A 15,888-nucleotide genomic window follows, 5' to 3' on the forward strand; every position below is an offset into this window, starting at 1 on the left:
AAATAGATGTGCGCCACATAAATCATTCGATTTATGTAAGGGCTGGGATACTGTGCGGGTGCTCGAACCGAAGCAGGTGGTTTTCTTAGGGGGGGACACCTGGAGCCTTTGACCTAAAGGTCTAATCCACAGAACAGTGGAGCAACGTCAGGAGATGCAGTCCCATGGTAGCCGATGACCAACGCCATTTGTTTCCTTAGGATCCTTAAGCCTATGTACACCATTGGTTTGGAATCAGGGTTTTCAAATTCCCCAAGGTGGATCCTTCGTATTCACAGAGAGTAAGGATTAAATAACTGAACATAATAAGTAGAAATCTTAAACTGATACGTAATAATAGGAACCAAATATGTAATAAACAACTTGCTAACATGAACAGATAGATCAATATAAGAAGAGTAGGTCAAAGATGAGGAAAGAAAAACAAAACAGTGTGTAGAGAGATTTAGTAATAACATCTGTTTTCTTTAGCCATAGAATGAACCAAGACACAAAACACTTCATTTTATACAATAAATTAGGTTTGTTGACTTGAAATCCTATAGCTTTCATTATATGTAAAAGATAAAATTATAGACTATTGAGAAGAACTGAAAGATCTATCTGCCACATAACAAATATCAACATTAAATGATAAAATAGAACTGTGTATATATGGTGTTTGAGCTTTTTTAAAACATGACAGGTGATTTTTCATAACTAGTTGATGAAATTGTCACGTAGATCATCACACATAGTATTCTTTATAGTAATACTGATAAATATGCAATGAATTGATGAAGGCAAGTACTTTATCATTTAACTAACCAATGATAGTTGGTTAACCAAAGAAGACTAACTGCAAAAAATGCCATTATATAGATCTAGCTAATCCATCATGTAGGATATAGCTAGAAATACCTCACTCGATTGAACTGTAGCCGGACGAAGGGAGGTTTGTAACGAATATTTCATGTCTCTGAATTCCTATATATATATATATATAGGGAGAGAGAGAGAATGTCATTATTCTTCACTTACCAAGATTTCGACAGAAACGTATCACATAGCATAAACTTCCATAATAATTAGCACGCATACGTTGTGTTGAAGTTTCTAAATAAATGGGTGACAAGTACACACAAAAAAGGGGAAACATAAATGATCAATTAAGCTAAACATCAAACGTAAGGTGTAAATGGAAATACGGAAATAACTAGATTAGAACTTAGGGTTCGAAGTTACCATGCATGTGCATCGAAAAATGAAAATGTTAGGTGAGATACCTGAGGATAGATTGTGAGGGTGAGGACAGGTGATGACTTAAAACTACTATGTAATACATTACTGCAATGCTCTTTGTATAGAGAGGTTTATCCATCAGATAACGTAAATATCATATGCTATAACTGCTACTGAAAGGTTTCCTACCGATTACTTTCAATCAACTAACATTTAAATAATGTTTAATGCAGCACTAAACAAGGAATGTAGAGTCAAAGGGTAATTACTGCAATCAATTTAATAATGCCATTATAATGTATGTGTTCGCTGAAAACACCAAACTTCCCAACAGACTAGGATGCAACGACGATATAACTATTACGATTTTCCAATTATTGATGCTGTTTTAAATTGTAGGAAAACGTACTAACGACATTTCATTACAGACGGAGCTATCTGTCTTCAATTGTATGTACATCTCAAAACAGCACTGTGGTGATCATATACGACTTTGAATTGATCCCATGTACATGTGAAATTATGGCAAAAAGCAACATCACAAATACATAATGATAAATACAGTGAAACCAATGCACGTCAAAAACGAAAAACTTACTAGTTCTAACAATTGACTTAATTAATAGTTCCATCACTGATATAAGTAAAGGAGACCAATGTTTGTTATAGACACATTTATCTAATCCACTTGTTGGTATTTCTGAAATATTTGGTTTGGATGCATTTACATATGATGATTGACAATGCAAAAATGAACATAGTGTCAAACTGGTACCACTGGCTAATAAACGAATAGTTTGTGGAACTTCTTTCATAGAACAAATCTAATAGGAATTGCAACAAGAAACAAATAGAAAAACAGGAAAATACAGAGTCATAAAAAGGCTGTAATATGTAAACTACTACAAAACACAATTATTCACTACTCATATCAGTTATTTACAAAGCTTAGGAAGGTAAAACGTCACTCTTACCTGAGATAATAACAGAATAAGCACATCTAGACAAAGAAGTGGAACTGGACGAAGTTGAAATTTATATTGTGACATATTATTTGGTCCATTACCGACGTCAATACCATCACCATTATTACGTAATAGACTGAATAATTCCGAATATAGATAACTTGGTACAGATATCATTGATTGATTTAAAGATCTTTTTACTGTATTATTATTATTGCCACTATCATATTGTCCTTGATTTGTCATTAACCCTAAACTAATCTCAACTGCTTGTCGCCATGCTTCAATAGCTAATTGTTTACCGGCATATAAATGGAGATTATGTATATTCCGATGATCTATCCATTCACGTAGGTCAGATATTTGTTTTATTAATGCAGATACTGTTGTTGTGGATGATGATGATGAATAAGATGTGTTGAATACTTCTAATATTGATAAATGATAAGCTGATCTATTAATATCAAATACTTGATCAAATGTCAATGTAATCAGTTTGTTTAAATCTTCATTAGAATAACTGTCTAGATCGTTACGTGCACTGATTAACTTCATGAATAGATTCATTAAGAATATTTTAAAATGTATCATAGTTGATAATACTTTTGTTGCATTGGAATCTGAGCTTAATAAAGGACAATCGATTGATGATTTTGTCAATAACTGGAATAGAGAAATAGAGAAGTAGTTGGGGAATAAAAAAAGAGACGACAAGAAAATTGAGGATGTGAGCTCAACATTAAAATAAATAAGTACAGGTTTTAACAATCGGTTTACAGTTATATTTTTGCATGTGTTAGTTGGTGACAACTACTAGTCATGCGTCCAAATCAGCATGGTGATCCAGTAGTTGAATATTTCAATTAGTAATCTGATAGCTTGGATTTAGTGGTTACGGTTACCTAGCATGACGTAACTCAGCCATATTGGACAAAACACTCGTTCCTTGAAGACCTCACCATCGCAGACAGGTCAGGTTGAGAATGGTAAGTACTGAAAGTAACAACTTAGGATCAGAATGCAAAGTTGTACAGTTAACTCTACTAAGGTATAACAACAGAAATATGTTTGTTCCAGACAATAAACATCTTCAGCAAAGCCGAATTCTCATAACAGAAAGAGATTAGAGAAGTTTGACCATAGAATTAGCAAACCTTAACTTGCCAATAGATTTGAATTGACTACAATAGTGCCAGGAAAAATATGAAGCTAGCAAATCAAAGACTGCTAACATAAGAACTGTATGTGTTCGGATTCAAGTAATTATTCATCAAGGTTTACAGTCATGTTCCCAGGTTGACAAAATCACTATTAATCATAGGAAAAAAATATTTCCTACTAATTTTGAACGTTACACGCAATATTATTTATTTATTTATTTTAACACATAGATATTGGTACAAGGAGGCACCAAATACATATGCGCCACACAAATCTCATTCGCTATATGTGAGAGGGCTGTGATACTGACCGGATGCCCAAACCGAAGCAGGTGGTTTTCTTAGGGGGCCACACCCCGAGACTTCGACATGAAGGTCTAACCCACAAGGCAGTGAAGCACTGTAAGGAGATGCAATCCCATGTAAGACGGTGATCAACAATTGGTTCATACGCCATTTGTTCCCGCAAGATACTGGAGCTCATGTGCACAATTGGTTTGGAATCCGGTTAAAGCGCCAGACATTCGCTTTTCATCCTTCCATTTTCGTAAATAACACCCCCGCCACTGGAAGGCAGTGAGTAGGACTTCCCTGACAAAGGCTATATACGCGTGGCCATGTGAGAGCATTTGGAGAGGGAGAGCGGACTCTACCCACTATCGGCCGTACCAGGGCATTTGGGGGGCATACACAATATATGAAGGCATTTGTATTGAGCTTTTAGTGTAATATGAGATAAAAATTGTTCGTTTTTGAAATATATATACTTACTTCATGCAGAACATTTGAATTGAACAATTTCGATTCGAATAGATTACAATCATTGACAAGTTCATTGGATGTGTTTAAAATTTGCAAAAAATTCACAAGAACAGAAGGAGCTGATTATAGAAATAGAGGTGAAAAATGGACATTAAATGTAAATTAGTTATGCAAAATTAAATAATGAAGGTATTAGAAAAAAAAAAGATAAACATATATATGTAACAATAATAGTTGCCTATCTGATCTGTTTGAAGAAGGATGAGAGATCAATAAACGAAAATCGAGAAATGAAAGATGGTAACAATAAATTAGCAGTTAAAGGTATTTAGATCTCATCATTTAAATCTAGTAAAAATTACTTGGTTTATTGAATTCACGTAAAAAAAAAATGTATCCCATGATTGATTACAATTTAAGAGTTTACATAACAGTTAACGATTCGTGTTCTGTATGAAGGGTTGCGGATGAGCATTGATCACCAGTTCCATACTAGAATGAAACAGACATCCAATGCTTTCAGGTTTTCAATCATGATCTAATATTCATCCATTCATGATATCAATATAAACTCAACAATCTCTACAACCCTCTATACTGATAGTTAACGATTCGTCAATAAATTCATGAACTCATGTCGTTTCTTTATTTGGTTAACCAAACATTCGTTTAATATTCTGTAGCAGCTAGCTATAATTGTATATATGCATAAGAGGTGGTAATAGATCCATAACATATATTACAGCCATTGGGATTGATGAAGATTCAAAACCATATTCCAAAACTTATTACTCCTACATATACATTGTTTAACTCATTTTAATGGTTACAAATATTTGTAAGATATTAGATAAAATAACTTAAATGTATTCAGGATAGAATGACTTATCCATTGATTATTTTATTTTAGCATTTTGTGTATGTCCAATTGTAGTTTTTCATTGAAATAATAACATCATCTTTGCCATTTCCATGTGTATAGCATTTGTCATTTGTTTCAGCCTAGATTCCATGACTGAAACCTTTTAGACAGCTGTTTATCATTAGATGATACGTTCGTTGTGAAAGAAACAACAAAGTCAGGATAGATAATGAGATTAATTCGTTAACTGTGAATATAATGTTCAATCTTGCTCGATTTCATGTTAAGTACAGCATATACTGAAGCTTATTCATCAGTAATTTTCATTTATTAAATATATTCTGATACCAATTTAAAGAAAGCTTAGTAACTAACATTATACGCGTTAGTAACAAGAGATTCAAATGATTAGTATACCCTAGATAGAGTTTGAACTTATCACAATTTCAATAAATCATCCACTTAGGAAAGGAAGTCATGCAAGGCAGTATCCTGGAGTAAAAACATGACAAATATGAGAAAAAGCAGACATATGCAGTAAACATCTAAGATAATTAGTTTTTTTTAGACATCTTACACATCTCTGTGATATCGGACTTTAAAACACATGATCGCATATTATTATTATGTAACCAACTACAATGTTTAAACAATTCATTGCTTACATTCTTGTGATTGATTAAACGACAAAATAGAATTATCAAATAGAAGATCTGAAAAGAAAGAGAATGTCAATATGAGAGTGAGAAAAAGAAAGCAAACAATAAATAATGATCATTAATTGAACATTGAAAATAAAATATTCAACTTATTTAAATGATTAAGATCACTTCAAATTTGATAAAGCAATTCATCTTTATACTAATTAAAACAATGAGGAACAAGAATTATGGTATTGACAGTTTTATGTATTTTGGATTGAATCGTATTTTAATCACCTTACGGATTCGAAGTATACTTACTTACTTACACCTGTTATTCCTTGTGGAGGAGCATAGGCCGCCCACCAGCACTCTCGATACAACCCTGTCCTGGGCATTCCTTTCCAGCTCTTTCCAGTTGTTACTCATCCTTTTCATATCTGCTACTATTTCCCGACGTAATGTGTGCTTTGATCTTCCTCTTTTCCGCTTCTACCAACGATCGAAGAGATCAGGATGGCTGTCAGAAAAATCAAGAGCGGGAAAGCAGCAGGACACAACAACATACCAGCTGAAGCATTGAAGTCAGACATCGAATTAACTACAAACATGCTCCACCTTCTATTCAAGATTTGGGAGGAGGAACAAGTGCCGATGGACTGGAAAGAAGGACATCTCATCAAGATTCCGAAGAAAGGAGATTTGAGCAACTGCGAAAACTACAGAGGCATTACACCATTGTCATTACCAAGAAAGGTTTTCAACAGAGCGTTTCTAAACATTATCCGGAACTCATACGACGGACTACAGTGCAAAGTCGTGCATGGATGACATCTGACAGATGCATTCCAAGTAAGGACCAGAGTCAGACAAGGTTGTCTACTCCCCCCTTCCTCTTTTTTCTGGTGGTTGACTGGATTATGACGACCTCAGCATCTGACGGAAAGCACGGAATACAATGGACAGCTCAGGACCAATCAGACGATTTGGACTTCGCAGATGATTCGAAGTATACGGTGACTTTAACTTGAATTTTATAATTTGAGTTAACACATTCACATTTATGTAACAAATTTTATATATGTTGTGGTAAAATAGTAAGTAATGGAATTATTTATCATGATAGTTCTATTCTACACGAGATATTGTCTTTAGTTCTAATAACATAGAAGTATATAGTTATTAGATTGTGTTTTTGTAATATTTTTTTTCGAATAATTCATTTACCAAGCACTTGGGTTTGAGCCACATTCTAAGTGACAAGGATAATGATACTGCCAAGTTGCTTAAAGCAAATCAGATGGAGGAGGGTTTGAACTTGAGACTTTGGCTGAAAATTACTAAGGTTAGGATTATTACTGGGCAGTTAACAGCTCCATAGAATAGTACGCATGGTCAACTTATACGATGATCTCATCGAAAAAATTCAATTTTCGAAAGTCTCTTTAAGTGAGAAAAAACAATAAAAATGGTCAACCCTTGTTAATAAATTCAAACAAAGATCTTACCACCAAGGAATAATTTCAGTAATCTAGTTACATAGGAACGTTGATTAGCCATAGCACATACACGTATCTCAATGGCGTACAAACGAAGGATCCAGTTTTTACGATTTAATGATAAAGCTTCAATAACTGAAATATAAAAAAAGGGTTATGACTAGATTCGTTTGATGATGTGACAAAGTACGAGATAAATTTGATGCAAATGTCTACAAATTTAACAAACTCAAAGGGAACACTGTAAACAATAAGGCCAATAAACATTATTCAAATAAAAAATCTAACATGGTATTTACAGAGCAGAATGAAGAAAACCAGTATTTTATAGTTACACAGGTACAAAATTCCAAGCGTAACAACGTATTTGAATTTGAGAACAAACTAACCTGCTTTCTGTAGATCAGTGAAATTTTCACATACATTGCCATCGAGACTTGAAGACAGAAGAGGTTGACAGAGATCGGAATGTAAGTATTTAGCTAATAAATCATGATTGCCACGAAGAAAACGTAACAGAGGTTCCGATGTTAGTGGATTCGATCCTAATTTATATAAAATTTGCCAAATTAATGCCAAATTCCATTGTAATGTACAAGAGAATTCAAAAGGCAATGTTGTTATAGACTGTAGCCAATGCGTAGTACTATCTATCATATCAAGCATACTATGTAAACATGTTCGTTGTTGGTCAGCTATACCAGCATCCTAAAAAAAAAATATTGTTCAACGAGACAGTTTAACTAATTTTAAAAAGTGTATTATTTGTTTGCTGAAAACATTAGATTACAAAAGTTACAAAATGTTGATACAAGTTAACTACAAAGCTATGGATAAAGTTTATTTTCACTGATAAGAAGGTTAAATATATCATTTTCAGGAAAAATCCCATCATCTTTTTCCAACTAGCAATAATAATTATTATTGGCATCAAATTTAGTTACTAAGTGTATATAGCTAATTACTTGGCTGTAAGACACTGTTTGTATGTGAGAGCTAGTTTTATTGATCGCTTGACGGGGAAGTTTAAATCAGAAAATAAACATTCAAGATCCGAGAGAGTCACTAATATTGCTACACAGAATCATAGCACTAAACAGTACGAAACAATGTACGACTTAACATGGCCATGCATCGTTCGAAATTAAAATAGTTTATCATAGTTTGATTCAGTGAGGGATAAAGTAATAAATCAAACGTGGAAAACACTCATAAATCTAACGAAATATTCAGGTGATGAGCTTATGTTGAAAAGAAAGTGCGTCCACAAATAACTGTAGACTGTTTTAAAACTGAACTAATAGACTAGTTAATAGTATGGATCACATAGAATGATAGACACAGTATAACTTCAAATGAATCAAAATTATTTAATAAATAATATCACTTCTTGTAATTTATCATAGTACTTAACTACAGCCACAGAAATCTCACAAGATTGATCTCGTATTGAGTGATTTAATTAATGAAAACATTCAAATAAACTAGTATTGTTTAGAGGAAGACATTGACATAACACAAGTAACAATACCAGCATATTCGGAATGCGCTTCTCATTTTGTAGTTGCTAAGGAACACATTCGTGCCAACGCCTAGGTTGATCATAGAGTGTGAAGTAGTTAAGTGTTCTGTTCATTTCACCCCTATTAGAAGTCTCACCAACCCTAGTAGGTTGGTGTCTGACGAAATCTTGACAAGGATTTAGTAGGGTAATACAGGTTTCACTTACTTGCATCATTTGTAGTGTAGGCAAGTTGAATGAGGCTAGTTTGAAGCACCGACAGTGACCGGTGGAGTGCAACCATACCGGGTGTGAGACATCTAATCACCAATGACAATGGAAGATGATCGCGAAATGTCGTGGACTGATTAGAGTTAAACATTGACATCACTGGATGCCAAGTCAGTGATCTATAGGTGCCGGGTTCGATTCTCGAGTGCGCAGTCGTAAGTACATACTGTCGCGTCCAGTACTAGGACAAAACGAACATTTAGTGATCCCAGGTTTTCAATGGTCGTCTAAGGACAGTTTGTGATATAAGGTCTATGAAAATTCGATAATCTCCACAAAAACCCAATATTGATAAAAAAAATAACCAATAATGTTCAAAAAATTGGATTATTACCTGTAAATTCGATCGACTAATGGCTTTGCAATTGTCAACACAGAAACCACACAACCAATGAGCTAAATTAGGAGCAGGATGTTCCATTACAGCTAATAATATTTGAAGAAACGATATAGATATTGGTATGGAATAAGTATTTACAGTGACTTCTGTATTCCACAAATAAAGAGAGAAAACGAAAAATATAACAGTAGAGTAATACATAATAAAAGCTAAACGAGCAGTAAACTAAACATTGGAACTGATAACTGGTTAACCAAAAAGGATAATAATTTTAAAAATTACATAATGTATAACATAATGACTTGTCACTAACTGATGTAAGATAAGTAGAGATTTAAAATCGCCAGGATAAAAGAACACATCTTAAGGAAGGCGCAGGGAGGTTGACCAAACCCAAAGTTATAGTTAGTCATGTTGGTAAAATAAACCAACCAGTTGCGGTTTAGTATGAAAGCTGTGTTCGGTGATTGGAGACGTTTGGTGGTATGACTTAAAGTAAGTTTCAATGGTGCAGATATACTCAAACTTTGCCTATTTCTAGATCTTGAGTTTAAAAACTGTTTAATAGCCTTTATTTTGCAAGATAATTCTTGATTCTGAAACCGTTTTTATAGTGGCTAGTCATGCTCATTATCACCAATACTAAAATTGTTTAGACTCTGACCATGCATCCAGTTAGTTTTATCACACAGTGCTAATATCATGTGGTGATTTGGGCTACCACATATATGTACAAGTCTGTAAAGTTGGGGTGCACATATATAACAATAGCAGTGATGTGAGCTAGGGACTTTCAAGTTTGCTGGGAAGTGCGATAGCTTGATATCATTGAGTGCACATTCTCAGTTAATGTAAGTCTAAGATCAGTTCTTGATTTACAATATTAAAATTCGGCGAGACTATAATTTATGAACGAACCAATCAGATTTACAATAACAGGTCTTGGATTTCAGAAAATTTTTCATCCATTCAGCTAAATAGCGTTTTGGTATTTTAGTTGATGTCAGTTAATGATGAAAACTCTAAATCTAATTCCTGACCCTAACCATCAACTGTAAATCATAATTTTAATTCCTCACACTGGTTTATAACCCTCATTTAGCCTTAGTATGTAGATAGACATTTTCAAAGTCACTTTATCGTCGCTCAAAGGTCGTCCATAAATTATAGTCTCACAGAAAATTCTACAACATTCAAAAATCCACCTATACTAAAACCATTTATGGTAATTGGTAATATAACTGTTCAGTACCAAACATAAAAAAAAAAACTTTTTTAAACATTAAACAATCGAATATGGTGTGTAACAAGTAGAATAATAAAATAATATTAAACTACTTACTTTCTAAAAGAAGATACATAAACTCATATATTTTATTACGAATTACATTAACAGTATGAATGCCTAGAGCCAAATTCATGCATAAAAATGGGAGTTGATGATAAAATTCAGTATGTTTAAAATATGACAAGTTTTTCTTGACTTAAAAACAGCATCTGACTCCGTAGACCACGAGATTCTGTAGCAGTGTCTGTCATTGAAAGGCGTACCTCAGGAGTACATAAACCTTGCGAGGGCTCTTTATTCGGAAACTACTAGTCGAGTCAGAGATTATGGCGAACTGTCATCTGCTTTTACAACCTTAAGTGGTGTTCATCAAGGCTGTCCAATACCTCCATTTTTGTTCAAATTCATCATAGACATACTGATGGAAATAACGTTCTCGTCGACTGTCAGTCAGTAACATCATAGAGCTTTGTACATACGTCAACTGAATTTTCGGGCATTGATCTCCTTCCAGGAGGTCCACTTATCAACTTAGAATGCGTAGATGATATAGTCCTGTTTGATGAAGACGCTGATAGAATGCAGAGTCTTTTGGTAGCACTAAGCAACAATGCCAGAATGTTTGGGACGCGCTTCTATCCCTCTAAATGCAAATTGTTGCTTCAGGACCGGTCTGCGTAACACCTGAACCAAGGATAGGGAGTGAAGTATTCGAACGCGTTGACAACTTCACTTATCTTGGAAGTCTGATCAGCCCTAATGGGTTGGTGTCTGACGAAACCTCAGCACGTATTCGAAAAGCTCATTTAGCTTTTGCCAACTTACATCATCCGTGGCGAAGGTCAGACATCCGTCTATCAGCAGTGCGCAGCAGTTTGTCCTTTTTTTACGCCTGCGAGACGTGGTTTTTAAGAATAGAAGATACTCATAAGTTACTAGCATTTGATCACAGATGTCTTAGAAATATTACTCGCATCTGCTGGGATCATCAGCTAAGTAATAATGAGGTTAGATGCAGAGTATTAAGGAATGATGGTAAATTAGTTGATGAAATCGTACATTTTCATCGACTAAGATGGTTGGGCCACGTGTCGTGTATGCCTGAATACCGATCACCACGATGCGCAATGCTAACCGATGTTGGAGATGGAAGAAAGTTAGGGGCGGCCAAACCAAAATGTGGCATCAGTGCTTGAAGTCACTAACGTTTTATCTGAGTCATGTTGGTAGATACTACTAGACTACTTGTTTGGGGTCCACGTGACAATCGTAACCAATGGTTGGAGATTGTGGGTGACATGGCTCAGAATCGATCACAATGACGTAGATGTATACACTTTGTCTTCCCTTAAACTAAGAGATTAAAATCACTTAATATCTTTCTTTCTACGAACTAATTCTTCCTTATATGCAATCTTTCTTTTATATATTACTATCACTGAATTAACTACTTCTATGAATCCGGTGTTCATCTTGTTGTGTTAATGAGGTATGGCAACTTGGACCGATGCATATATGTGTCTGTTCCTACGTTGTAGCTGAGTGAGTGGGTGAATGACAAGTACCACCTTTCAAAATCCTGTACAGAGGTAACTAGTTACCCATAGTGAAAATAAAATCAGTTTAATATATAAATAACTCACGGTAGAACCAATCACCAAATGCATGAATATAATAATCATTATTATTCAATCGATTATGAGTAATTCGTATATCTGTCCATTCAGAGAAGTATGTATTCAGATATGAAGCGCAACGTTCCCATATTTGACTAGGAAAATACCAATTATTTGTTTGTAATGGAAATGCGGCATCAAATCGAGCAGCATTAATCACTGGTGATGGTAATCTAGATGAAAATGTGCCGACACTATGTAAACATAATTCATTGTTATCATTATCACCATAAAGCCATTCATCAGTGAATGCAAAATGACCTTCATTGTCTAAATTATTATCTATTGGAATTAAACTTGAACTCATATTTACATTCATTGGCCATTTGATTAAATATGCAAAAGCACCAAGTAATTGATTTCGTGTAGTCTATTTAAATGAAAATAAAATGGATGCTTATGATAAACATGTTCAGTAGATCGGTAAATATAATCTATAGATCTAAATTAAATGAACTTTTAATATTAAATGTATACACATATATGTTAACTGAAAATAAATCTTACTTCATCAGCTGTAAGTAATGCTAACAGATCAGAATGTGGTTGTATTGATGAAGCTAAATAACCGAGAATACTAACCGCACATGATGTATGATCTGGTAAATAGTCTGCTAGCAAACAATATCTAAATTGAATCAATGAAAAGGAAAATTTACGAATTAGAATTTAGAAAAGAAAGAAAATTGTTTCGTCTAAAAAAACAGGGAAAAATAATGATAACATAAAACTAAGTATGTAGAAGATAGCTTGAAGGTCATTTCTAGCACAAACTATTAAAAATAATGGTGCACCAAATAGCTGTTATATCTTAGTCACTTATTGGTCTAGGAGTATGATATTTGATTCAGTTGCAAGCGATCTACTGATTATCCCACCTGCTTTTACCGACTGTAGTTGCTGTCAAGATGTCGTGGCCAAACTTGTTTTTCCTCATGACCCAAGCGGGCTGTATTAGATAGAACATGTTTTTTAGAAACTAAAATGCCAGAGGTCGAGCAGACAACAGTAAGACTGAAAGTAGCAAATTATTTAGTAGTAGGTTGGAAAACGAATCAAGGTATAATATTATTCCATCTATAAGTAGTAATACGATTCAATTAGACAGAACAACACTATGGAAGCTTCTTCGACACTACGGCGTGCCTCAGAAGATAGTCAATATCATACAGAATTCCTATGATGGGTTGAACTGCAAAATCGTGCATGGAGGACAGTTGAAAAAGTCGTTCGATATAAAGACCGGTGTCAGGCAAGGTTGCTTACTCTCACCCTTTCTCTTTCTCCTGGTGATCGACTGGATCATGAAGACATCAACATCTGAAGGGAAACACGGGATACAGTGAATATCTAGGACGCAGTTAGACGATCTAGACTTCGCAGATGATCTGGCCCTTCTATCCCAAACGCAACAACAAATGCAGGAGAAAAAGACCAGTGCAGTAGCAGCCTCAGCAGCAGTAGGTTTCAATATACACAAAGGGAAAATCAAGATTCTTCGATACAACACAGCATGCAACAATCCAATCACAATTGACGGAGAAGATTTGGAAGATGTAAAAACCTTTGCATATCTGGGCAGCATCATTGATGAATACCGTAGATCTGATGCAGATGTGAAAGCGCGGATCGGTAAAGCAAGAGCAGCATATCTACAACTGAAGAAAATCTGGAACTCAAAACAACTGTCTGTCAACCAACACCAAGGTCAGGATTTTCAATACAAATGTCAAGACAGTCCTACTGTATGGGGCGGAAACCTGGAGGACTACGAGAGCCATCATCCAGAAAATACAGGTGTTTATTAACAGTTGTCTATGCAAAATACTTTGGGTCCGTTGGCCGGACACTATTAGCAACAACTTACTGTGGGAGAGAACAAACCAGATCCTAGTGGAGGAAGAAATCAGGAAGAAGCACTGGAAGTCGATAGGACACACTTTGAGGAAAGCACTCAACTGCGTCACAAGACAAGCCCTCACATGAAATCCTCAAGGCCGAAGGAGAAGAGGAAGACCAAAGAACACATTACGCCGGGATATGGAAATAGACATGAGAAAAATGAACAAGAGTCGGATGGAACTAGAAAAGAAGGAAGAGTAGGACAGAGTGTGTTGGAGAATGCTGGTCGGTGGTCTATGCTCCATTAGGAGTAACAGGCGTAAGTAAGTAAGATATAATAAAGTGGATGAAGGAATGTGATGTATGAGATTTACTTAAGATTCTGTATTTTGTTTAATTATTATTGAAAAAAGATAAACAAAATAAAACTTATCATTTATTCTACAAAACAAGAAGGTTATACATGTCTCATTATATAGAGGTTATTATTATCTAGAGGTTAAGCGTTTGCGCGCAAGACCGATAGGTTCTGGGTTCGAATCTCGCGGGGTGGGATCGTGAATGCGCACTGCTGAGGAAACACACACTAAGACGAAACTGCCGTCCAGTACTTCCAGGTTTTCCATGGTGGTCTAGCTTTAATTGACTCATGAACTCAACTATTAAATCACTATAATATCGACAAAAAAACTTTCTGAAAATAAATAACCACTCACTTTAATAACATTGGAATAAGATCTGCTCTTCCAGATCCTAAATTAGTTGACATTAATAAACGTGAAACATATACAGGAAGTATAGTAAGACCAAAGGAAGGAACATTTGGCAATGGAACAGAAATATTCGACAATGGTTGTACAGATCCAATTCGCGGTCTACCAAAAATAAAAGAAGAAATAATTATTATAATAAGGTATGTTACAATATGGTGTGATAAAATTATCATAGAAATTATATTTTAAAACAAAATATTATTGTAAACTATTCCAGATGAACTTACTGAATATTAGTTGCTATACGTCGAACAAATGTTACTAAAATATCTTCACTAGCCAATAGTCGACGTATTAAACTAAGACCAGCATATGTTGCACGAGTCATTGAAACTGGTGGACCGTTAGGTATAGGAAATTCTAAATGTCTATGTAGGCCTACTTCTAAAAGGCCGGTAACCTAAAAAGAGAGAGAGATATATATTTAGTGAAAAAGAGTGCATGATGTAATTTACAGTAGTGAAATTTTTCAGTGCTAATTGGTAAAAAAAATATGAAATAAGTTTCAAGTCAATATTTATGTATTTAAATAAATAGTGCACTGATATGGCCGAGGGTAGGGAGAGTCAGCTTCCCATCTCGAAATGCTCTCACATGGTCACGCGTATACAGCCACTGGCAGGAAAGTCCTACTCATTGCCTTCTCGCAGCATTATTGTTGTTTACGAAATTGAGAGGACGAAAAGCGAATATCCAGTGCTTTAACCAGATTAGTGGATATGGAGGATCCACCTAGGGGAGTTGGAAAACCCTGATTCCAAACCAATGGTGCACATGGGCTCCAGGATCCTGATGGAACAAATGGTGTATGAACTAATTATTGGTCACCGGTTACCATGGGACTGCATCTCCTTACGTTGCTCCACTGTCTTGTGGATTAGACCTTTAGGTCAAAGGCTCCGGGTGGGCCCGCTTAAGGAAAACACTTGTTTCGGTCTGGGCACCTGATAGTTTGAGCAAACTTCTGGCGCACTATTTTTTTAAATACACATTCTTTGTCATAAACTCCAACTTTAGTCTGGTGCTAATTATCTAATTACGTTTGGTCTTGACAAGATTATAGAAAA

At 35.0% G+C, this 15,888-nt stretch overlaps 1 protein-coding gene across 1 annotated transcript in view; it reads right to left on the bottom strand.

Moving 5' to 3' along the window:
• Positions 1-15,888, bottom strand: part of MS3_00002440 (uncharacterized protein) — a 50,078-nt gene that overhangs the window by 19,562 nt on the left and 14,628 nt on the right. Inside the window, exons 13-24 of the mRNA XM_051210035.1 lie at positions 15,049-15,221; positions 14,765-14,923; positions 12,714-12,834; positions 12,174-12,576; positions 9,237-9,388; positions 7,500-7,818; positions 7,120-7,245; positions 5,636-5,683; positions 4,118-4,227; positions 2,196-2,849; positions 1,820-2,045; positions 1,021-1,095 (exon numbers count right to left, since the gene is read on the bottom strand). Coding sequence (XP_051075521.1) covers positions 1,021-1,095; positions 1,820-2,045; positions 2,196-2,849; positions 4,118-4,227; positions 5,636-5,683; positions 7,120-7,245; positions 7,500-7,818; positions 9,237-9,388; positions 12,174-12,576; positions 12,714-12,834; positions 14,765-14,923; positions 15,049-15,221 — 2,566 coding nt within the window. The remainder of the gene's footprint in view (positions 1-1,020; positions 1,096-1,819; positions 2,046-2,195; positions 2,850-4,117; positions 4,228-5,635; positions 5,684-7,119; positions 7,246-7,499; positions 7,819-9,236; positions 9,389-12,173; positions 12,577-12,713; positions 12,835-14,764; positions 14,924-15,048; positions 15,222-15,888) is intronic.

This window comes from Schistosoma haematobium, chromosome 1, assembly GCF_000699445.3.
Source record: "Schistosoma haematobium chromosome 1, whole genome shotgun sequence".
Taxonomy (NCBI): Eukaryota; Metazoa; Platyhelminthes; class Trematoda; order Strigeidida; family Schistosomatidae; genus Schistosoma; species Schistosoma haematobium.